The 24267-nt window shown below is 46.3% G+C and overlaps 1 protein-coding gene and 1 pseudogene across 7 annotated transcripts in view; both read right to left on the reverse strand.

Annotated features, from left to right (window-relative positions):
* The window catches only part of MED12 (mediator complex subunit 12), a 956599-nt gene that overhangs the window by 676632 nt on the left and 255700 nt on the right, over positions 1 to 24267 (reverse strand). For all 7 annotated transcript variants that reach the window (XM_085608424.1, XM_085608427.1, XM_085608421.1 and 4 more), the window contains 2 exons: positions 13144 to 13317; positions 12187 to 12331 (listed from right to left, as the gene is read on the reverse strand). In XM_085608424.1, coding sequence (XP_085464550.1) covers positions 12187 to 12331; positions 13144 to 13317 — 319 coding nt within the window. The remainder of the gene's footprint in view (positions 1 to 12186; positions 12332 to 13143; positions 13318 to 24267) is intronic.
* On the reverse strand, positions 5006 to 10301 carry LOC146829713 (egl nine homolog 1-like; annotated as a pseudogene).

Raw genomic sequence — 24267 nt, forward strand, 5'->3', positions numbered from 1 at the left:
GCGCAACCGCGCTCCATGACGAGACCATCTCGTCATGGGCACTGAAGGGGTTAATAGGTCAGCAATCTGGTTGTTTACTCCTGGGAGATGTTCTGCTAGAAGATGGATGTTTTGTGGAATGGCCCATCTCCATATCCTTTGCGCTAGTTGTGATAGCTGCAGAGAGTGTGTCCCCCCCTGTTTCTGTATATAGAACATTGCTGTCATATTGTCCGTCCGGACTAGGACAGTCTTGTTGGCTATGTGTTTTTGAAAAGCCTTCATTGCCTGAAATATTGCCAGTAATTCTAGGTAGTTTATGTGGTGTATTTTTTGGTGCGGTGTCCATAGACCTTGCACTGTATGTTGAAGTAGATGGGCTCCCAACCCTGTGAGTGAAGCGTCGGTTGTCAACACTACCTGTGGAACTGGCTCGTGGAACAATCGTCCTTTTGAAAGGAGAGCGATGGGTACGACTGTCTACCAACACTAGGTCCTTTAGTTTCCCTTGAGCCTGGTTCCATTGTGTTGCTAGGCATTCTTGTATGGGACGCATTTGTAGCCGAACATGTGGTACTATGAATATGCAAGATGTCATCATGCCTATGAGTTGCATAAACACTCTTGCTGTCAAAAGAGTCTGAGGTTGGAATTTTTGGATCATTGCTTGAATGTTCTGTATCCTGGCTGGAGCTGGGTAAGCCTTTGCTACTGTGGAGTCTATAGTTGCTCCCAGATACTGCTGTATATGGGAGGGTTGTAGATGGGATTTTGGGTAGTTGAGGGAAAATCCCAGGTTGTGTAATAGATGGATTGTGGTCACAGTGTGCTGCTGGCATTGGTGATGTGATTTGGCTTTTGTCAGCCAATCGTCTAGGTACGGAAACACATGAATATGTTGTCTCCTTAGATGTGCTGCCACTACCGCTAAGCATTTTGTGAACACCCTTGGTGCTGTTGTTACCCCGAAGGGTAGGACTTTGAATTGGTAGTGCTGTCCCTGCACTACAAATCTGAGGTATTTCCTGTGTGCGGGATGAATAGGTATGTGAAAATATGCATCTTTTAGATCTAGCGTGGCGAGGAAATCGCCTTGCTGTAGTAGTGGTAGTACTTGTTGGAGTGAGATCATGTGAAAATGATCGGAGTGTATATATTGATTGAGGGGACGAAGGTCGAGAATGGGCCTGAGGGAGCAGTCTTTTTGGGGGATTAGGAAATAGAGAGAGTAAACTCCCTTCCCTTGTTGCTGCAGGGGAACTGGTTCTATAGCGTGCTTTTGTAGCATTGCTAAGACCTCCTGTTGCAATAGTATGGTATGTTCCTCCGACATTGGTCTGTGTTTGGGTGGTATGTTGGGTGGGGTAGATGTAAGTTCTAGACAGTAACCAGAATGGATAATTTGCTTCACCCACCTGTCTGTTGTGATGGATTCCCAGACAGGTAGGAACTGTGATATTCTGCCTCCGACTGGTGTTAAGTGGTCTGGAGGCAGGTGTAGGAGGTCACTGTTTGGGAGTGGTGGAGGTACGGTTGTTGTTGTTACCTCTACCTCTGCCTTTAGTATTGTTTCCTCTATATCCTCCTCTGCCTCTGGGAAATGTGTTTTGAGAGGTAGTTTGGAAAGGTTGAGAGGTTTGTGTATTATTCCCTCTCCCTGTACCTCTATAGGAGGATCTACGAAAGGAACGTTTGGATTGATAAAACTGCAGTGCACCCATAGATTTAGCGGTGTCAGTATCCTTTTTCATTTTGTCTAATAGGACAACTGTTTCCGGCCCGAACAGGAAATCTTGGTTAAGGGGGTTGATTGAGAATAGTGGTTTGCACCTCAGGTTTGAAACCTGATATGCGAAGCCATGCGTGTCTCCTTAACATCACGCTTGTATTGACTGTTCTAGAGGCTGTGTCCGCTGCATCTAGAGCGCACTTTATTGAGGCATTAGTGATGAACTTTCCTTCCTGGATAAGGTCATTTGCCTGTTGTTTATATGGGTCAGGGAGATGTTGTAGCAGCTCCTCTAATTTGTCGTAGTGTGCCCGGTCATATCTAGCTAACAATGCTTGTGTGTTAGCTATTCTCCAGGTGTTGGCAGCTTGTGAAGCCACCCTTTTCCCAGATGCCTCTAGTAGTTTGGACTCTTTTTCTGGTGGTGAAGCGTCACCAGTGGTTTGTGAGTTAGCCCTTTTGCGTGCATTGGCGACTACTAGAGAGTCCAGCTGTAGTTGACCCTTGATGTATGTAGGGTCGGAGGGTGCTGCTCTATATTTCTTTTCCAGTCTAGGGTTGAGTATTCTAGCCCTAATGGGGTTTTGGAAAATTTCTGGTGCATGTTTTAAAACCCCTTTGAGCATGGGTAATGTGCGTACACTTCTTTCTGTGGTTGGGAAGGTGTCCAGCAAGAAATCCTCTTCCATAGGGTCAGCATGCATATCTACCCCGTGGAAACTAGCAGCCCTGTCTACCAACTGATGGAATGCAATGGTGTCGTCAGGAGGGGATGGTTTTGAAGGATATGGTGTGGGGTCTAGAAGAGGTGTGTTATTGTCTGGTGAATATGGGTCTCCCCATGTGTCCAGGTTGGGGTTTGTGTCATCAGGATCTTTATAAGGGTCTTGTGGATCATTATCTATGTCCTCATCTGGGTCCCCATCAGGCTGTGGAGGCATGGGGGGCGTGTATGGCACATAAGGCAGAATAGGAGAGAGAGGAGGAGGAGTAACAGGCCTAATAGGAGAAGCAGCAATGTCCTTCCTTTTTAGAGGAATAGGAGCGGGTAAGGCAGGAGGAATTTTCCTCTTGTGGAGCACCACATGACCGGTGTTAGGGTCTATGACGATTCTTTTCTGTTTTGGATCGACAGAATCCGGATAAAACAGCTCCTCCTCTGTATTTGGTGGTTTCGGCACCAAAGATTTTTGGTGTTTCTTACTGGGAGTCGAGGGATTTGTAGGCTTCGGCTTGTTTGGCTCGGGAACCTTGTTTTTGTTCGGTTCGGGAGCTTTCTTGACTTCGACGTCCTTTTTCGGATCGACCGTTTTCTTGGGTTCGATCTGTTTTTTAGGCTCGGTGACCTTTTTGGAGTCGTTAGTCTTTTTCAGGTCGATTAACTAATTCGGGTCGATATTTTTCTTGGGATCGACCGTTTTCGACTCGAGATGCTTCGGCTTGACGTTTTTGGGAACGGTCGAGTCTCTCAGCGCCGGAGTTGGTGCCGTATGTGTTTTTCTCAGCACCGAAGGCATTTTTGGTGTAGGGAGATACGGTTTGCTCGGTCCCGAGCTACCGGAAGGCTTTTCTATTATCTTCGGAGCCAGGCCCGAGGGTGGGGCTTCCGAAGGGATGTTTCGATCGTGACGAAGGCCTTGTGGCGATGTCTTGACCGGAGCCTTATGTGGGGTGATTGGGACAGGGGCATCGGTACTCACGCGCTGCTCCGCTGGGATTGGGTCATCTGAGTCCGATTCTTCGACTGTGACGAGCTGTAGGTCGTCCGAGTCCTCGGCATCCGAGGGGTCGTCGAAGATATCGTCCGGTGCTGCTGCTTGTCGATGCATCGCTTGTCGATGGGCCCTCCGGTTCCCGATTGTCGTTTTGGAGCGGAAGAGTGCGCAGGCTGAGCAGTCTTCTTCTTTATGGTCCGGAGATAGACATCTGTTGCACACCGGTTGATGATCCGTGTGTGGGTATTTAGCACCGCACTGGGGGCATTTTTTGAAGGGGGTCCTTTCCATGGGCCCGAGGCCCGCGTGGCGTCGATAGGTCCGGAGGCCTACGTCGATGAAAATATGAGAAATAAAGTCCTGTAAAGTTGTAGGGTATCCACCGGAGAGCAATCCCGTCGAGATACTTTTGATTTGCTGTGAATAAAGTTGAAAACTTCGGAGTCGAAGTTGGCGTCGCAGAAGTACATCCGAACCCGATGGCGGAAAAAAACAATGTGACGATGGAGGAGCTGTCCATGCGCACTGTAGTCCAGGGGAGGAGTCACCTATCTCGTGAGATCTCGAAGACTCTTACAAGACAACAACGTGCAACATCCAGACCCAACACTAGGCGGCGATCTAATGCAATAATGTGACTGCAGCAGCTCATGCGCCTCGAACCACTATTTTCCTCCGTAGGATAACATGGACTGTTTTTCTTGGTAAAATTCCTAAGAGTGGAGTTTGAAAACCTAAAGAAATTCTTTAAAATGTTACTATTTAACCAAAACGATTTTACTTACCTGTTTACAGGAAATGTCCCAGAGTAGTATCCAGGTATACCATTCTAAGTAAGAAAAGTAATCTAAAAAGTAACTTACCTGGTATTTTATTGAAAAGCCCATTCAAGTCTATGTACTGGATTTACAAAGTATTGCATTTTTCTACAACCATACTGTAAGTCAAAACAAAGTGCATATGCAATTACAATTATAACGGTTAACAAACTGCATTACTACTGCAAAGTGTTTATTGCTTACCTGTGCCAGGCCTGCTTGGTTCTAGAAAATAAAATAACTAAAAGAATATTTTTATACAAAAACAATTGGTCTGAAGTTCAGTCTTTGAGTGTGTGAATTAATTTGCTGACTGAGTGTGTACAACAAATGCTTAAAACTGTCTTCTGATACTGCCTTACTGCTCGACCACACTACCACAAATAGAGAGTGAGGTGCTATCTAACTTTACCTCTACCTACCTTTGGGGTTCCACTGGACTCTGTGCACACTGTACCTCACTTTGGTATAGTATGTACAGAGCCAGGATCCTACATCAAAGGCCCTTGCCCAAGAGGTTGCTCCCCCCTCCCTGGTGCCGAGTGGGTGGATCCCTGCTTGGGGATCACCTTCCTGGGGCGATACCAGAGCAGGGAGGGGTACCATTGGAAAGGGGAGATTCTCACATTTCCAATGGTACCTCTCCCGTGTGTTTTGGTGCTCGGGGGATGAGATGGACCCACAAGCACCAAAGCACTGAAACAAGTCTATCAGCTCATATCAGTTTCAGATGTAATGGCGTCAGCACGACATGTGCGCGATAGTCAATACATATGAAAAAGAAAATGCTTCAGAAGCTTCAGGAAGCTCTTCTCCTCCTCCTGAGGCATAAAAAAAACCAAGCATTTGCAATGCAATAGGTCTCGCATTTATGCGAGTTTAAGCTATTGGCATTGTAAATGACAATGTGTTTTATTTAGATTTCAAAAACCAAAACATAAATAAAAGGCATAGTCATTTACAATGCCAATAGCTCAAACTCGCGTAAATGCGAGACCTTTTGCAGTAGGTCTGTATAATCCACTCACCAGCATGAATGTAATTACCTGTCAGCACAGTTTTGCTCAACCCGTGTTGACAGGCAAGGTGTCAGCTGGCATGCCCATGCAACTATCGGGTCTACGCTGACGGATTTAACCCAGATGTTTTGACTGGGGGTGAATGTGAGAAAGTGGGTTTCTGTTGCAGTAACCCCCCCTTTTTTGCCTAATAGCTGATGCACTTTTCCTTGTTGTGCCCTGGGCTCCTGCCAATCAGGTGCCCAGGGCCTGTGTTCCTTCCCTAAAATACAAACTCCAAATTGACAAACCCTGGCCACATGTCAGCCCCTAGTAAATGGTACCCTAGGTACCCAGGGCCTTGTGACCAGGGAAGGCCTCTAAGGGCTGCAGCACTCATTGTGCCACCCTTAGAGGCCCTGTACCCTTACACACACACACTGCCTTTGCAGGCTGAGTGTCTGGGCACAGGACAAAACAAAGAGTCGACATGGCACAGATCTCTGTGTGCCATGCCCATCACCTACACTGCCAAGGCATATGTCAGCCACCCCTCTGGCTGGGTGCCTTATGCCTATGGTGTGGGCACAGGAGCAGGAGCCCTGTGCCCCTACAGTACCCAGGTCCATTCCTGGGCACTGTAAGTACAGTGTTGCCATTTACAAGTACATGGTGTTGAGAGCTCGTCAAACACGAGCTCCACAGCACCATAATGGCAACACTGAAGACTGGGAAGTTTGGTATCAAACTTCTCAGCACATTAAACCCACACTGATGCCAGTGTGGGATTTAATGTACTAAGCACCCCAGAGGGCATCTTAGAGATGCCCCCTTACAGCTAACCTACAATCCACGTCTGCTCTGAGGCTGCCCAGGCTGCCACACAGCAGACACGTTGCTGGACCCCTGGGTGGGAGAGCCCCTGCTCTCCCGGGCCTGCAACAATGCACATCCTGGGTGAGGTGAGAAATCTCCTCCCCCAGGATGAGCAAAGGGAAGCTTCAAAGGCATGCCGCCAGTTGGAGTTTCCCCAGGCCACTGCAACCCCCCACTCTGGCGGGAAGCTTGGCCGGAAACCCCATACAAGGACAGGGGATGTGCCAGCCTGCCCACCCCACCCCTCAGGTGGGGGAGGCGAGGTGAAGCACATCTCCGGGCTCTCGCCATCTTGAAGATGAGAGGCCCTACCCTATCAGGATCAGGCTACTGCCCCCCTCCCACAGGAGAGAGGCAGGATAGGGGGTGTACCCACCCCAGGACAAGGACCCATTGGTCCCTGGCCTTCACCTACCTGTAACGCCCCTAAATCTAGTATTTAGGGGCCCCCTGAACCTTCCTTCCCCAGATTCCAGATAGAAAATTACAAGAAGAGCAAGAAGAACAAAGACCTGCCCTGCAGCTGCTAAAATGAGAAGAAGACACCAACTGCTTAGGCCCCAGCCCTGCCGGCCTGTCGACTCTCGAACCTGCACCAGCGCGGCATCTCTCGTGGCCAGCAACCTCACCAACCCCGGGGGACCTGGCTACCTTTTGGCTCTAAGCCCCTGGGACTCCCATGAGTAGAGGCTCTACTCGAGAAACCTATTTTTAACCCCTGGCAGCAGCCCGGAACCGCGGACCCAACACACTCTGCACCAGCCAAGCCTGGCCAGTGCCGGAGTGGACAAAGACCCTGAGGACGACCCCACGGCGACTGTGACCCCGAGTCCGGCACCCAAGGATCCCCCTCGACATCCCGGAAGAAGCCTGCAGCCTCAGAATCAAGTGCCACCCCAACCGCGATCAACCAGAGGGTAAGATTGCCGACGTCAAAAGGCACCCCTGCACCCGGCGCCCTGCGGCCCCCTGTGCCCAATCCCGGGGTACCCACCTAACCTACAACTACCCAACTTACCTCTCGAAGTGGTGGTGGCACCTGAAACATCCTCGTCCCCGAGCCTGCAGCCTTTTCCCAAACCGGAACATTCCCATTGATTTCCATTGAGCGCCCGAAGGCTCAAAAGCACCCTGCACCCAGCCGCCCGAGTGGCCCTGGCAGTGCCCTCTCTACACTAACCTACTTCCCCACTTGCCCTGAGTAAGTGACCAGGAGCCCAGCTCCCACAGCCGCGTGGCTTGCCAGACAGCAGCCACCAACCAAGGCCCCCCTATCCCTCATAGGATAACATTGGGCCTAACTCTCTCTGCACCCGGCCGTCCTGAAACCGCTGAGGGTGAACCAACTGTACCTACCTGACACTGGGGGACCCCTGAGTCCATGCCCGGAATTTCAACTCTGCCAGTCGAGTACTTACCCTTAAACCGCTAACTTCATTTTCCTCATAGGGTAACATTGACTGGCTTTTTCTTCAAAAATCTTCTAAGTGTGAACTTTTCAAAACTGCAAAAATTCACCAAAAATCAGCCAAGTGACAAAAACGAATTTACTCACCTGCTCCTAGGTGAGCTCCCAGTGCTGGATCTTGGTGCCCAGCCCTGACCCTGAAAGGTGTTCACATCTATACTTACCTCTAACTCATTTTTCTCCCATAGGAAACCATTGTCTGCTTTTCTGTGAAATTTCTTCTAAGTGTCTATTTTTGCAAATTTGAAATATTCTTTTAAAATCGTACCATTTCTGCAAACGAAATTACTTACCTGTTTTTGATAAGGACCCCAGTCCTGGGTCTAGGTACCCTGTCCTGGATTACTAAAGTAACGATAAAGTACTCTACCTGCCATTTGAATTTCTTGCCATAGAGATCCATTGAATGTTTTCTTTGAAATATTTTCGAAGTGCTAACTTTTGAAACAGCTAAATATTATTTAAAAATCATTACAGTTATTAAGTCGACTTTCATCACTTGATTCTGAATACTGACCCAAGGCTGGTTCTAGGAGCCAGACCTGGAATTCCAAAAGTAATCTGAAAAGTAATTTATTACAAATAACCTGAATTTACCATTGAGCTCAATGCATTGTTATGTTTAGGAAATAGGATTGTTTATTGCAACCAACTGTGACTGTTTACACAAATTTATTGCTTAAGACAAAAGTATTTATACTCAACCTCTCATTCTGAGAAAGTATATTTTTACCCCCTTGTGGTTCTAAAAATAAAACAAGCATATATTTTATATAAATAAACCATTGGCCTAGAGCTCAGTTATTGAGTGTGTGAAACCATTTGCTGACCGAGTGTGTACAATAAATGCTTTACACTGTCCTCTGGTACTGCCTTACTGCTCGACCAAGCTACCACTTTTGAGAGTAAGGTCATACCTAACTTTGACCTCTATCAGCCTCTGGGGGACTGTGGACTCTGTACACCCTGTACCCATTAGGGAACAGTATATACAGAGCCACTTTCTCACAGTGAATGTTTGATTTGCTCTGCATTCCGTCCATCTGTGGGTGTTTGTTGCATTCAGTCAGACATGTTTTAAGTAAGTTCCTTTAGCATGTGAAGGGGTTACATTAATTATATGCATACTTAATGTACGACTCTACGACTCTTCGTTTGCTGTTCTTCAAAGCACTGCTCTTTGTTAAAAAAATAATAATAAGTCTTGCGTACTAACTGAAAACAGATCTGCGGTGAGCCTTGTCATTAGAATTGTCTGAATGAAGAGGTATGAATCTTCCACCACTAATCCCTTAACAACTATGATAGTGTTTACATGTTAATGAAGTTTTAGAAATAGTCCATCTTCACAGCAAAAGGATTCATCAACTTGGCAACTGGACCATACCAAAGGAACAGATACTATGAGAGCATTGTAAAGGTGACTCCGTCTCACAAGATGAAGGTTAGAGATGGAAAAGGAAGCAGGGGATGGACAAAATGAACACTGGATGGCAGAGGTGCCAATGAGTGTTTAGGACATGACATCGGGGCCCATCCGATAGCACAGAAAAGGCAGAAGGGCCAATCCAATGCCATTTGGGTGGGGGGAGGTAGGAGGTGATCCTTTTAAAATAGTTGAAATTTCATATTAATTAGTGTTTAGAAAAAACACTAATTGTGCGTCTCTGAAAAATATTAATCCAGTTTAGCCATTTCAATGTGAAGTTCTGGTTTGGTCATACTTTGGATTGCAAAGGAACCTTATTACAAATTCAGAACAGCATGCGCTCGGAGAGATAGGTACATGGTACAAAAGAGATAGTAGCAAAGATACAGAAACCAAAGAGACAAAAAGAGAGCAGTGGCAAGGGCGAGGTGCAGACTCAGGGAATGGAAAATATCTTCTGGAGTGGGTTGGCATATGGAGTAGAAAGCTTTTAGGAAAGAATGGTTAACACAATACCGGTTGTTAGTACCCAGACATACAAGTCGAGTGACTGGAAGGCACAGAAAATAAGTGAAGGAGGGAAGACAGAGGAGGCACTTACCTTGGTCCTTCCGTTGACCCTGAAGTTGGCCAGCTTCCCGTTGCAGTGCCGGTTCAGGTCATACATGCAACTGATCAGGCCCCGATGGCCCTGCATTCGGGCTCGCTGCCCTCCACCCAAGCAATCGGGTCTCCGCCACCAGGCCCAGGAAGCTGTCGAGCCCACAGATGTTGTGCTTCTTCATGCATAGCAGCATGAACTCTCGAGCCAGTCGCTGCAAAGGTGGCGGGCCCCTGCTCTGCCCATTCAGTGCCCTACGCCGCGAGCCCCCACTGACGGCTGCAGTCATGAACCGCCCTGAGCGCTCAGTGCAGTCCTCGGTGGCCAGCAGCTGTGGCTTAGGGGGGTGCTGGGAGGCGACACCTGAAGTACTATCAGTTTCACCTGGGCTGGCGGAGGCTGCAGTGGTAGGGGTGGTCGAGGCCCCAGGGTTAATAGTGTTGAAGGTGCCAGTGACTGAGTCTGCGTTAACTGGGGTGTCAGAATCCCCGGTGCTAGAGGTGGAAGTGGCAGTGTACTAACCAGGCTGCTCACCCCCTTTACACACCAACTTGTGCTTTTTCCAGTCTTAACGTTGGTGTTCCTTGCTGCAGTAAAAGGAGCTCCGGCAGTGGCCACAGCACAGCAGCTGTTCGAGCTTACTGCAGAGTTTGAAGCACTGCCACTCGCTCATTCTGCCCGAGGCCATACCAGCCTTCGGGGAGGCTGCCGAGAAAGCCTGGTAGGATCAGTCCCGCATGGCCAGCAGGAGCTGCAACGGGAGCCTTTGCCCGCCTACACTCAGACCCAGCTGCTCGTTGGTGCCATCTCGCACGTACGCCAAAGGCCGGTGTTTTCGCTTGGCCCACCCCCGACGGCTGAGTAGAGATGGAGGTTGGGCCGCGCCGCTGACAACCTTTGGCCTACTCTCTGCCACGCCTGTCTGACTGGGAATCTCAGGGCATCTCCCCAGGTGTTTGACAATTGTTATTCGCGGCGCAGGAAGGTGGCATTGAAAACCCAGCAACTCTGAACTCTTGGAGGCTCCCACTAAACAGTTGCTTTGACGACCAGGACGCTCCTCGATGTGGATAGAGGGGAACACCAAATCCACCTGACAAGCCACGCTTGCTTGAGCACTAAAAATATTTGCAATGCTTTAGTTCTCGCATTTTAATATGAGACCTATGGCAGTGGAAACAGACGCCATTGTCCCGGCTGCTGCGAAAGTGAAAGCAGGTGTGGCCGGCTGAATGTAAGCTAAGCACGTTGTTGTGCTTGAGTTAGGAGAAACAGAATAAACAAAATAAAACGCCTACTGTGCAACGACCAAGTAAAGGGGCCAGTAGCCATGGGAGGATACAAATGACAACATGGCAGTACTAAGGAGGGACTAACAAGCCTATTAAGAAATCAGACAGCAGCATTTACAAAGGACAAAGACACAAGCCAATAAAAAATGTGGGTTCGGGAGTGGGCGGTGCTTCTCTCTGTACCGAAGTGCGACAGATCATCCCCAGATTAGCGCTTGTGCGCTGGCTCAGGCTCGACCTAAAAAAGGAAATCCAGCGGAGGGATTCTGAGTTGGTGTCCCATGGATGTACAGGTTACGTCCATGGCACAACAGCGCTGCAGCCATGAACGTAACTATTACGTCCATGGCATGGAACTGGTTAACATATATACAAAGACTGTCTGATCCTTACATACCTACAGATGACTATCAATAATGCCTGCTAGCACCAAAAGGGAAGCACAGCAGGCTCCACTTCCTCTCCGTGGGCCATATTACAGAATACTGTGTGCTCCCTTTGTTTGCGCATGGAGCACCTTTCAAACAGTACAACCTGCGTAAACAAGGAGATGCGCCGTTATTATACTGAATGCGCTGCCCTCACAGCAGCAGCGAAGTCATGCTGCCCTGGGGGCAGCGCATTAAAAAAAAAAATGCGGAGCGGCTTTGAAGCAGCTCTGTGTTTCACTGTGCAGGAGACAACCCGCCTGCACTTTTAAAGGGGATTACAGATCGCCTTGCAGGCGAATACACCCGCCTGCAAGGGGATGCCTGGGGGCCACACAGCCCCCTTGCCTCCTCCAGAGGGCTGCTATCAGGGGGCACACTGACAGTCAGCGCACATTCTGACAGCTTATTTGCCTCTGCACCCGTGTCTATAATACAGCTCAGGCGCAGAGGCAAAGAGATTCCCTTATTTGCATGGTGCCATGTCCCCTTGCAAATGAGGGAACACCCTCTGGTGATCGCGCTGGCGCCACCGGTATTATAGAAGGGGACTCACAAGTGTCTTTGGTCCTTTCTGTAATACCAAAGTGCCCCGGGGATGAGCAAAGTGGGTGCACATGCTTGTTCCACCCCTGGGGCACTTCCGTAATACCGCCCCACCTTTGCTTTTTCTCTTGCACGCACTAACAAGGCATGTCACACACAGCAACAAGATATCTTACGCTGGTACATACAGGAAAAAAACACTTGTTTGTAAACTGTCGCCATTCATTGGGGAAAAAGAATGAGGTGCCATCGCAAGTCACATCTCTACACTGGTGAATAACAGAGAAAAATGGCAGCTCATACTAACCAGTCTCTGCTGTGCTTTTCCTGTTCAGCACCTTTAAGATATCTTTGGTGATCTTCTTGATGTTGTGCCGGGCATCATCTCGTTGTTTCCCCACACCAAAGAGAACTACCAAGCGCTGGTTGCACTCATGGCTGCAGGATTCTTCCTAGTGAAAGGACAAGAGACAAGAAACTTGTCAATTCAACTCCCACCTGAAGTTGCAACATTATCAGTACCATCTAGGCCTCAGCGCTTCACTATCTGTCGTGTGTTTCGGGATACAGGCTGTTGTGGTCAGATACTTGCTAAGTGGGTATCTAGACCAACTTGCCTCATCTACAGTGCAATTCTGTTACTTTTTATATTTTTAAGTACACAAAAATGTTTTGGTGTTACCTCATAAGACTGGCCGTTCATTCTTGGATGTGGACTGATTATCGTTTCCAATTACATTGTAGGAGCTCTCCCAGTATTATTTGACGTAATTAGGTTCTGCTTGCACAAGAAAATACTTGTTCATGCGTTAACTCTACTACATAAACTTGTTCAGTTCTGAAGAATAACTTCAAGGAACAGTAGTCCTGGTAAGGATGTGGATTAGAGTTGGAGCGGTTTGCAGAGGGATATATTTTACAGTCCTAGTTTACAACTGCATGCACAATACTGTGTTCTGAAAGTCCTGGTGGCAAAACCAACTTAACCTAATATAACTAGGTCGGAGGCTTCTCACCCGGAGGACAAGAATAAGAACCTCCAGTGCTTGCAAGAAGGTCAGCAACCCTAGCTTTACATCCAGACTTCAAAGAGTCAAAGTGGACAGACAGCAACATGATGATGCTTCACTAAACTACATATGTATGTACGTCGGGCTGAGTATAGCTATGTAGGTTTTAGAACTTTCTTGGTATTAAGTACATTTAAGGTGGGGCAGCACCAACAGTGTGTTTTGTTTCAGTAAAGAACCAACTTTGCTCATACCTGTGGAATGGGGAAGTGTGTTGCGTACTGGATGTGTCTTGGTTGATCGTACAATGATGCCAATGTCCCATCGATCATCTTATCTTTTATTACAGGCTTCACATCCTTCTCAGAATCCATCTTCTCTGGTGAAGGACTGGCCTTTGACTCACAGTGCATGGGAGGCGAGAACATCTGAAGAACAAGAGAACAGTTTCAAATGTCAAAATACCTCCAATTCCTCCCAAAAACACGTAGAGACAAAGAAAAGAAATGCGATAAGAGAAGGCCCTGCCAATCCATCTCAGGGACAGAATATCATAGAAAGAGAAAACTTAATTACCAGTTATCTTGGTTCCCCATCATAGCTATGGTCTCTGAACACAAAAACAGAATATCGAAGAGTGCAAGAGGAATCACAAATTTTTTAATATACATTTTTCAGTTTTGAAGACCTGATGGCTACCCATGTGAATTTCTTTTTTGGGTGCTTAACTATTATTAAATATGTAATTTATAAAACAAAAAAGTAGAAGCCAGCTGGAGACTTAATTGGTTTTGGACACAAATCCCGTCCGGATGTCCTGCAAATGAAAAGACCCCAGTCACCACTGTCTGGGTACCCAGATGTACTGTAGCACGAACTACAAAAGTGAGCTTTACTAATTTTCAATTTGGGTGACTGTAAACTAACCATCGGAGGCTTCAGCACACTGAGTTGTCAGGTCTTGCACCCAAAGCATCATCCATCAAATAAATATTTACACACACTGTAGTAGAAGACACAAGCTCTCCCGAAGGATCCGAAGACAACCATTGCACTGCTGCATTGGATAACATTGTCCACGGACAAACTCTGCAAAGGATAGGGGTGCATTTCACGCCCATCAACTGCTACCATCTACTTGTTTTCAGTATTATTTTAACTGCCCGGTTTTACTTGTATTTGCACTAAAGGTATTTTCCTCTTCACCAGAATGTGTGACTAGCTTAGAGTTCTGTTGGGCCTGTCTAATCATGCTTCAATGTTCCTGCGCTCTCAATTTCATCATTTGTCTGGTTATGTCTATATTGATCATTACCATAGACCTGAGATCACATGGATTGCATTTGTTTTCCAGTTGGCTAACATTACTGATTTGTAGCTGCAGCAAGATTGCATACATTACAACATCCTTTACAATGAAGCACAATTCAACAGGCCAGATCGAGCTCCAAGTCAATCACCCATTTTGCTCAAGCACAACACTCCGTACATTACAGTTATTCTGGAACTATGTTGGACTTGGCCCTTTTTGCAGGGTCATCCCTGAACTTTTTGCCTACCTCCTATGTTTTTTCTGACCTTTTGTTGGCTGTTTTAGGACTCTGGGCACTTTACCACTGCTGACCAGTGCTAAAGTGCATATGCTCTCCCTATTGTAAATTAATGTATAATTTGTGATTCCATGATTGGTTGGTTTGGTTTACTTGTCAGACCCTAGCACAGTGCACCAGGAGTGCCCAGGGCTTGTAAATCCAAATACTGCTGGTGGGCTTGCAGCACTGGTTGTGCCACCCACAGAAGCAGCTTGTAAAAATGTGTCTAAGGTCTGCCATTGCAGAGCCTACGTGCAGTCTGGTACTGTCATGTTGACTGGGCAAGTGCACCCACTTTGACAGTCCCTAAACCTTCCCTTTTCTTCATATCAGACACCCCTATGGTAGGCCCAAGGGCAGGGTGCATTGTAAGGATAAGGTAGGACATGCCCTGGTGTGTGTGGCATGTTCTAATAGTGAATTACAGCCATTTTCGTTTTCACTATTGCAAGGCTACCTGTTCTCCATAGGCCAGAATGGGCAGTTTGGTTATTACATCTTATAATCCTAACTGACTCAGAACATGATAGAAATTCGAATTTAGTATGCCTGAACTCAGGATGATAAAATACAGTTGGTTTTAACATTCTGTGTTTGAAAATGCCACCTTTAGAAAGTAGGCATTTTCTTGACTAACCATTCAAACCTGCCTCTGCTAGGCTGTGTATTCCTTTGTCTGGAGTTTGAGTGATAGGGCTGGGGAATTCCAGGAGACAGGGTGGGGTGCCCCAGTGGTGAATAGAGAGATCTGCATCTAGATGGGTGGGAGGAGTTGCACCTGGGACCTGAATAGGGCTGTGCCTTCCCTCCACAATGCTGGCTCCACCTCCTGGGGAGCGGCTGATGTCTCTGCCCTGCACAGTGAATGAAGAGAAGGAATCCGGTCAACAAAGTGCTCCAGTGCTGTACTTGCCTTCCACAATGCTGGCTCCACCTTCTGTGGGGCGTCTAATGTTTCTGCCCTGCACTTTGAAAGGAAAGGAGAGGCCTGGTAAACAGAGTGCTCAGGAACTGGTTTGGACTGGGCAAAGGCCCCTCTGCCTTCAGAGGACAAAGGATTTCTGGGTATAAATATTGGGATCCCAAGATTTTAGATCACTTTGGGAAAACAAGATGAACCTCTGCTGAGGGAGGAACCCGAAGAAGCGGAGGAGGAAACTATCCCTGAAACTGGGGGATTGGCCTGGAGTGGTTGCCTTACTGCCAAAGAGAAGAGAAAGGAACTTTGTGTGTACTTTTGCTCAACTTGTGAAGGATCTCCAAGGGCTTGGAAAAGAGCTTGCCTCCTGCTGAAGTCTCAGGAACAACAGACGTCACCCCCCAGCTCCCCAGAGTTCTTTGGAAGTGCCTGCTGCTGCTGTTGGGCCTTCTGAGGGACTGCGTGTCGCAAGGAGCTGGAAGCACGACTCAAGAAGGAGATGCATGCCGCTGTCGAGCGGAAGCGTCTTGCATCATCCAGGAAGTGTCTTGCATCGAGGAAGAAGCGTGTCGCCATCGCAGCCATCGTAGTTCTCGCATTGCACCGCATCAAGAAAAGCGCCTCGCATCCACGGAGAAGCGTGCCGCCGTCGGAGCTGCTGTCGTCGCATCGCGTAAAGGGGTGTCGCCGTTGCAACATCGCATTGAGCGGAAAGCGTCTTACAAACGTCGGAGAAGAGTGTCGCTGCCAAGGCCGCTGTCGTCGCATCGCTTAAAGGGTGTCGCAGCTGCAGCTGAAGCAAAGAGTCGAGTCTTCTCGCAACATCAGAGAAGCGTAACGCATCTGGAAGATCTTCACGTCTTTATTTCTTTGCACCAAAAACTTCATCGCATCAACATCGTTGCAACACTTTCGTTGCCCTGCGTGTCGCTTCTAAAAGGTACATTGACTTAAAGTGTCGCATTTAAGAACTTAAGAGAACTAAGCAAAATTCTACCATCTAAAGTAACAGTATTGTGTATTTTTGTCGTTTAATGGTCTTGTGGTAACTCTATATAAAGAATACTTATTTTTTATATAAAACCTGTGTGGTGTCCATCTGTAGTGTTGTCACTTGGTTACTGTATATGTTCACAAATGCTTTACACACTGCCTCTGAGATAAGCCTGTCTGCTCGTGCCAAGCTACCAAGGGGGTGAGCAGGGGTTATTTTAGGAGTGTACCCCCCTACCCTGACTAGAGGAGAGGGTCCCTATTTGTCACACGTGCATACCTGTGCCAACTAGAGACCCCCAAGTCTAACAAACTATTTAAATGGAGTTCCCAATCCAATACCATACGGGAGTGATGTGTGTTTAGAACCACAAGTGGGCACTGATCCAAGCCCCAGACAGAACTTGTCAAGCCTGTGCGTTCAGTGACCAAGAATACCTCTTGACTTGAAATGGCCAGTTTCATGATACCGAGCTTCCAAGTCTAATATACCCCTTTCACTAGTGAAGACGTATACATAGGAAGAACACTGAACTAGCTGCATCCATAACTAGTGTTCCTCCTCCAATGACTGAGCACAATATATCTGAACCGCTCGAGACCACACACCTAGAGTTCGACAAATCAAGGTGACTGCAAACTTGCATGTAGCACCCTGATCGACATTCAAAGCTCTGAACTTAAGCACACAGCCTCAGACCACCACCTCTTGTTGCACCCACAGGTAAAACAAAACTATATTTAGAGACAGATGTATCCCATCCATTTTAGTCTTTTTTGTAATCTCAGTTTATAAGTTTTGAAAAGCAATACTTGGCCAATTTTGGTTACTTCAGTACAATATTAAGAGATGACAGTTTTAAAGCTTACAGACAGAGATGTTGAAACAAATATAAAGGCATAGCGAATAACTGTGATATTCTTTAGTCATGACACCCCCGCACCTTGCTTTATGCAAACTTGTTGAAAGGAAGTCCTCTTGTTTCGTTTTCAAGTTTAACTACTTGTGACTTGGTTGGGACTTCAAGTTAGAGTTGATGGTGTTCCTTTTATAACCAGTGATCTGCCACCAGGTTTCATTTTCTTCAAAGATTCCTGGCTGATGAAATGGGCGTGACACTGAACAAAGGGTTCTGGTTGGAATGCCGTAAGTTGTCACTTTGTCGTTCTTCGCTAATATTCCTGCATTCGACTTTACGAACAGTGCACAGAGCATGAACATGTAGCCCAGGTGTTGAATGGAAGTCAATGGAGTGCTTGAAGATCAAGTTTCATTTGGTCCTGCTCACAGAGGTTGAGGCACATTATAGCTGCCTGGTTCTGTGGCCTTTGTAGCCTGACCATAAGTGTTGAGGCTGTAGCCTCGAAGATACGCAAGGTACACGGTACATTGAGCTTCAGCTTCGGTAATGAGGAAACCGCATTGTGTGGGGATGATATTAGCCTCTTGGCTTGTAGTAGGGTCATCTGGTAGGAGCATGCAACTTAGGCGAACTTCTAGACTTATGCAATGTTGATACATACCTTTTAGACTGATATCCTTTCCACAATGCAGTTGCGATAGTTTGGATCACGTGTTCAAGTAATCATTTCATTAGCTAACAGAAGCATGCTAAATAAGTGATTTACACTTGGAGTCACCATGTTTTTCACAATTTCAACTCTACCTCGCCAAGAGATGCCCTTAGGGGGCTATTCACCTAAAAGAGAAGTCTTTTTATTGCATCTCCATTTCTCATAATAATTATTGGATTCATTGACATTGCCATTAAACCAGACTCCTAAGTTTTCTGATACACTAGCTGCCAGCTCAAGTCAGTATGGCCCACGATTGAAGGAGTGCAGAGTTCATTTGAAGTCTAAATCTCGCTTTTATCTTTATTTAGGTTATAAACCAATACTTCTGAGAATGTCCGCTAGTATCTCAGGGAGAGCAGAATCTGCCTACTATGTGAACAGAATGTAATGCACGTAGACGGCTACCTTCTGTAGTGTATATCCAAAAGTGTTCCATTCTTGGGTCCCTCCTTAGTGATACAAAGATTCACCTGCCAGCAACAATAAAAAAGACGGGGAGAAAGAAGTCAGCCTGTTGGATACCATGCCCAGATGAAACAGTTCAGAAATGGTACCATTCAGTCTCACTCTTGAAAGAGTTTTAATTTCTTGACATGATCATATTAATAAACTAGTCTCCCAAACCAGATTTATGTAGCGCACAAAAGGCCAAGATACCTTATCAAATGTCTTCTCCAATTCCAGCACCACTGAAGAAGGTAGTCACTTTCTGTCGCTAAAAACTTGACAAAAGAGATGAACATTCCCACTTGAGAATCTCCCTTTCATAAGGCCGGGTTATGATGTGTGAATAAGTTTGAGAAGAGCTGCTCTTAATCTATTTGGAAGTATTTTTGCATATATTTTGCAGCCTACATTAATTAGAGAGATGGGTCTGTAAATGTTTGGTGTACAGAGGGTCTGTTTTCATTAGGCATCACAACTATGGCTGCTTCTGAGAGGGTCTGTTTTCGTTGGGTATCACAACTATGGCTGCTTCTGAGAGGGTCTGGTTTTGTTGGGTATCACAACTATGGCTGCTTCTGAGAGGGTCTGGTTTTGTTGGGTATCACAACTATGGCTGCTTCTGAGAGGGTCTGTTTTCGTTGGGTATCACAACTATGGCTGCTTCTGAGAGGGTCTGTTTTTGTTGGGTATCACAACTATGGCTGCTTCTGAGAGGGTCTGTTTTCGTTAAGTATCACAACTATGGCTGCTTCTGAGAGGGTCTGTTTTCGTTGGGTATCACAACTATGGCTGCTTCTGAGAGGGTCTGGTTTTGTTGGGTATCACAACTATGGCTGCTACTAAGACGGTCTGTTTTCGTCAAGTATCACAACTATGGCTGCTTCTGAGAGGGTCTGTTTTCGTTAAGTATCACAACTATGGCTGCTTCTGAGAGGGTCTGTTTTCGTTGGGTATCACAACTATGGCTGCTTCTGAGAGGGTCTGTTTTCGTTGGGTATCACAGCTATGGCTGCTTCTGAGAGGGTCTGTTTTCGTTGGGTATCACAACTATGGCTGCTTCTGAGGGGGTCTGTTTTCGTTGGGTATCACAGCTATGGCTGCTTCTGAGAGGGTGCCTGCAACCTTCCCTGATCATGAAAGTTAAAGGATATATCTAACAGCTGGTCAATGATTTCTTTGGAGCAGAGTTCAAAGAAACACTTGGAAGCCAAATGGCCTGGCAAATTTGTTTAATTTTAGTCATTAAATAGTTTTAAAGATTCCCTGCTTTTCAAGTGATTTACTTAGGTTCCCTTTATTTAATCAAACTTGCATTGTTATGTGAGTATTCATGGTTCTAACTTCTCTATCTTATTTTAGACATATGATAATGCTAAATTATGGACCCTCTTGTTTCAAGGAATGGGGCATGTGTTCAGATTGTCCCCTAGATATTGAGAAAATGTTTGACTTAACTTTGAAGACCGCCCTTCTCTGATAGGACTTAAATGTTTAATCTCACACTTTCAGTGGGAGTATCCCGACCGCTCAAGCTGAAAGTCACAGAAACGCATTCATAATCCCATATTAGTATTGGTTCACTTGTTGCATCTATGAGTGCAAGGTGTGGTATTTAGTTTCTTAGGATTCTGTCAGAATTTAAGGTCATCGGGTATAGTAGATTTTTATTACAAACAACAAGCCTGACTTTATGTAGTCAGGTGATCACCCACCATCAGCTTCGGATGAAATGACTGAGAATTTCAACCTTCTCCTTATATGTAACAACACTTTAGTTTAGCCCTTTTTTGGGGTGAGCAGGGAACCTATACATTTTGGCATGCACCCCCACTACATCTATTTTAGTTTCTTACAAAAAGATCATGTCCCCTTTCACTTTTTTACAATAAACCAATATATTTCTTCTTTTAAAGGGATGGTTAAACCCCTTGACATTCAAAGAAAAGAATGAGTTTAACAACAGGTAGAAGTTTGTGTAGGAATAGCTTTTATATATTGGTATGTGAGATAGAGGCTCACTCTGACAAACATGTTTGAATGTGAAAGGGCTAACCATCGCATTATGGAATCTACTAATGTTGAAGCGTTTTATGTGAGACTTCAAGGAATGGTTGTGGTTAGTGACTGGCCCCCAAAATCCAAGTACCGAAGAAAAGATATTTTAAAGACCACCACAAACAACCCAACCTGAACAAAACCCATTCATCCCACTCAACCACTTTCAATAGGAATATGTGGTGGACAAGTACCTCCAACTTACCAATCCATGCAACAGAATTAGTATGTTTAGCAAGAACAGAATTTCAATAAATATTGGAAACATAGGCTGAGCATACAGTACAGTTCAGTTCAGTTCAGTTCGATTATTAGACTTTAATCTGCAAAGTGTTAGTCTGCATGCCTTTACTCTGTGAAGTTTACTCCTCAAGCCCTTACTCCGAAGTTTCATTTAAAATAATGACAACTGCCTTTACCATGTAGGTTCTTGCTCCTCAGATATATTTTCTACTCCGTATTTTTTTTTCTTTTTTAAATTGCAGACCAGAACACTGGGGATGATCTTTCAATTAAAATTGTTCTTTGAAAGGTTAGGCCTTTTGTCTTCAGAATCCAAACTTCAAGAAATTTGAAACAGCCGTTGGAGATACTTAAGTTCCTTCAGGTATTCCAAAGATGCACAGGTTTCCGGATCACATAATTTCTTTCAAATCGCAGGTTTTGCCGGTGCAAAATCTGAGCTTTACTTCTGGCATCATTCTGGAATTCTTTGGTTTGTACTACAACGTCTTACAATCTTTTCAGAGTGGATTCAGCTGCTGATACTCTTAGCGCGAGTTCTCTTAGGTCTCTGCATATCTCAGACACTTCAGCCTGGATATGGTCTGCATGTACTTTGGTAATGTGTACTTTTATTGATAAAAATCAATGCCAATGTTTATAATGATACATTCATATGTAAGAACGAAATTGCATCTCTAATATCGAATTCACCTGTCAAACTCTCCATAAACCCAGACTCAGAAATACGTGATCAGGCAGGCGCTGAGACGCAGGCCTAGGTTTACTGATTGACAGGTCACAGGTGGGGTGGCACGTAGCTAGAAGACAAAAGTGTGAATGGGAAACCCAGGTCGATCACTCAAATAAGCATAGCGTCACTACATAGGTGCAGGAAGATTGACCCTAATAAAGCTCATATGGCTGGAGGAGTGCATGCATTCCCAAAAACGAAGTTAGGAACACACACTATCAGGACACTGCACAGACAGTGCACGCAGTGATCAAGTGCCCCCCCCATGCCAGATATCTGGACACGTTACCCACTGGCCCCCCATTTTGTCCATCCAATGTTGAGGCCACCTGCATTTAAATCACAGGCCTGATTTATGACTCCAAAGATAAGGCCTGCGTTCTTTTATCACAAAAGGATCGACGGAAACACTTTGCGACACCCAAAGAAATGTATAAAACCTTATTCAGATCGATTGTATTTTGAGACAGTCCTCAGACCCACTTCTGCAATTGTGCTCCCGGCCAAAGTGTTTAATTAAACCAACTGTTCCTGTTTTGCCAAACGCCTCTTGTCTTTTGTTTTTTCAAGTTAAAGTCATATTCGAGCAACATTGCGCCTGGCACCAAATTCTTTCATTATAGTCTTCGTATTCGCAGACTGGTCACTTTTGACGAGAGAGTCTAGTATTGGTGCTCGAGCGTTTGTTCTTTTCAACTTTCCTTTGTGCCCCTTCTCTTTGGTTCTACTTTGTTGGTGAAGCAGAATATTAATTGCTTATGTAGAAATCATACAATGATTGACTGATAAGGGGAAGAGAAGTTTGCTAATGGTGAAATGTATGTTTCTCAGTATTCTGGTGATTCAAGACATCCCACAGTGGGATGATGAAAGCAGAGCTCAAGAGCCCTCCCAACAAGTGGGTTTATCATTTCGGTGAAGCATGTATAATGCTACGATGGGCTCTACTCTAGAGACAGAAGGATACCTAGATCGCAGGACTTCCTGGGCTGCTTCTCGTTGTGCTGAGTTGGTTGAATTGCTAACCACAAAAGGGGATTGGCCCTCAATCAGTAAGGCCAGGCCACTAAATCGTACAAAACACAAGATATACCGGACTGGACAGACATATGGGGGGCGGGGGGTTACTGTTTACGTTTAAAGAAGTTTTTTGTCTTTGTGGCATTGATGTTGATATACACCACAAATATTTTAAATGCTTTTTCCGTTGTTTCTACAATGTACGAGGGTGTCCTCACATGGTTATACTCCGCTTCAATTGACTGAATTGTGCTTGGAATTTTGAAGATTACAGTACATTACTTTATGGTATAATACTGTGTGTTATAACTGAGACTAAATGCTAATAAAGAACACATTTTAAAAAATTTAAAAAAACACAAGATATGCCAATACTGATGATCATTCACTCAGTCTTTCATTCAAAAATCACATGACCTAATCTGTATGGTCTGAGAAAATATTTTTTATTCTCTTTCCTTTTTGTTTCTTTTGTTTGTATTCAAAAACTTTTCATTTTTAGAAACGTTTTTCTTTGTTTGCTACGTGCAACATTTATATCGGAATTTAAACATACACTGAAGTCACAACAAAAAAATATAATGATCGGGGCGTGGCCAAACCGAGCATCAAGATGGCAGCCTAGTTATTCGGCCCTGCCGACCGAGCATCAAATCAGTCGATAATCCATTCAATTTCGTCCAAACTGGGGCTTATCCTCTCAAAACAGTAACCGGAAGGGCTACGGAATCGATCGATACCGCCTGTGGCTGGAAAGGAGGTGTGGAACGTGCACGGCGAGACCTACGCCACCGCAACGGAGAAACTGCCGCACAGCCTGGCGGCTGTGTGGGCTCGGGGCTGTGCGCGACCATCGAGGCGCTTGCCCTTGCACCAAGACTGTTGCGCGCCTGCAAGCTGCATCCAGCTAGGTCTGGCGGGGAGACCCTGGACCGCCGTTGTCATCTACTGCGGGCCGCGACTCACTGGGGGCATGCCACCGATGCCCCGGCGTGAAGACGAGCTGGGAGCGTGTTCCGGAGTGACCGGCGGCCACAGCATCCATCACCGGCGCCCGCATCGGCGTCGTAGCGGCTCGCAGCACCGGTGGTGTGATTGCGGCGCGGTGACAGCCCGGCGCCGGCCAGGTGCAATATATGGGACTGGCCTGCTCGTTGTGCTGCTGGAGGGACGTCCCGTGGCTCCGTGCATCAGGGAAGCCAAACCAACCACACAGCAACGTGCCTACCACAAGTGCTTACAACAAAGGTTTGCTGAGGTCTGGGACGGCTTATTGGAACTGGCAACATAACGTATAAGGGCTTGTTAGCCCGGACGCTGAAGTGACCCCTATGGCTGCTTAGCAACATCACATCGCGGCCCTGCTTTGCTGGCCTCGTGGTCGCTGTGGGGAGGTGATCTTCCCTCCCTAAACGCGGACACTGGTGCGTTGCTGAAGTGCGTTCCCTGCACGGCCCTGGCGCGCATTCGATGTTAACGGATTGGGTGACAAAATGAAGAGGGGCATTGTGTTGCAGTACGTTAAGCGTAACAAGCTTAATCTGGTGTTATTGCAGGAGACACACCTGATTGGGAACTCCTGTGGCGCCCTGAACAGGAAAGGATACAAAATGGTGGCCCACTCCGGCTTTACCTCGGGCTCCAGGGGGGTGGGGGTTTTGCTTCGGAGGGGTTGTCGCTACATCATCCAAAACACCTGGTCTGACCCCCAGGGCAGATACGCTGCGGTTTCGGGCACCTGGGAAGGACGCGTTAACGTGCTCTCTGTTTATGCCCCTTCCCCCCCCCCCCCCCCCCA

The sequence above is a fragment of the Triturus cristatus genome, chromosome 5_2 (genome assembly GCF_964204655.1).
Source record: "Triturus cristatus chromosome 5_2, aTriCri1.1, whole genome shotgun sequence".
NCBI lineage: Eukaryota > Metazoa > Chordata > Amphibia > Caudata > Salamandridae > Triturus > Triturus cristatus.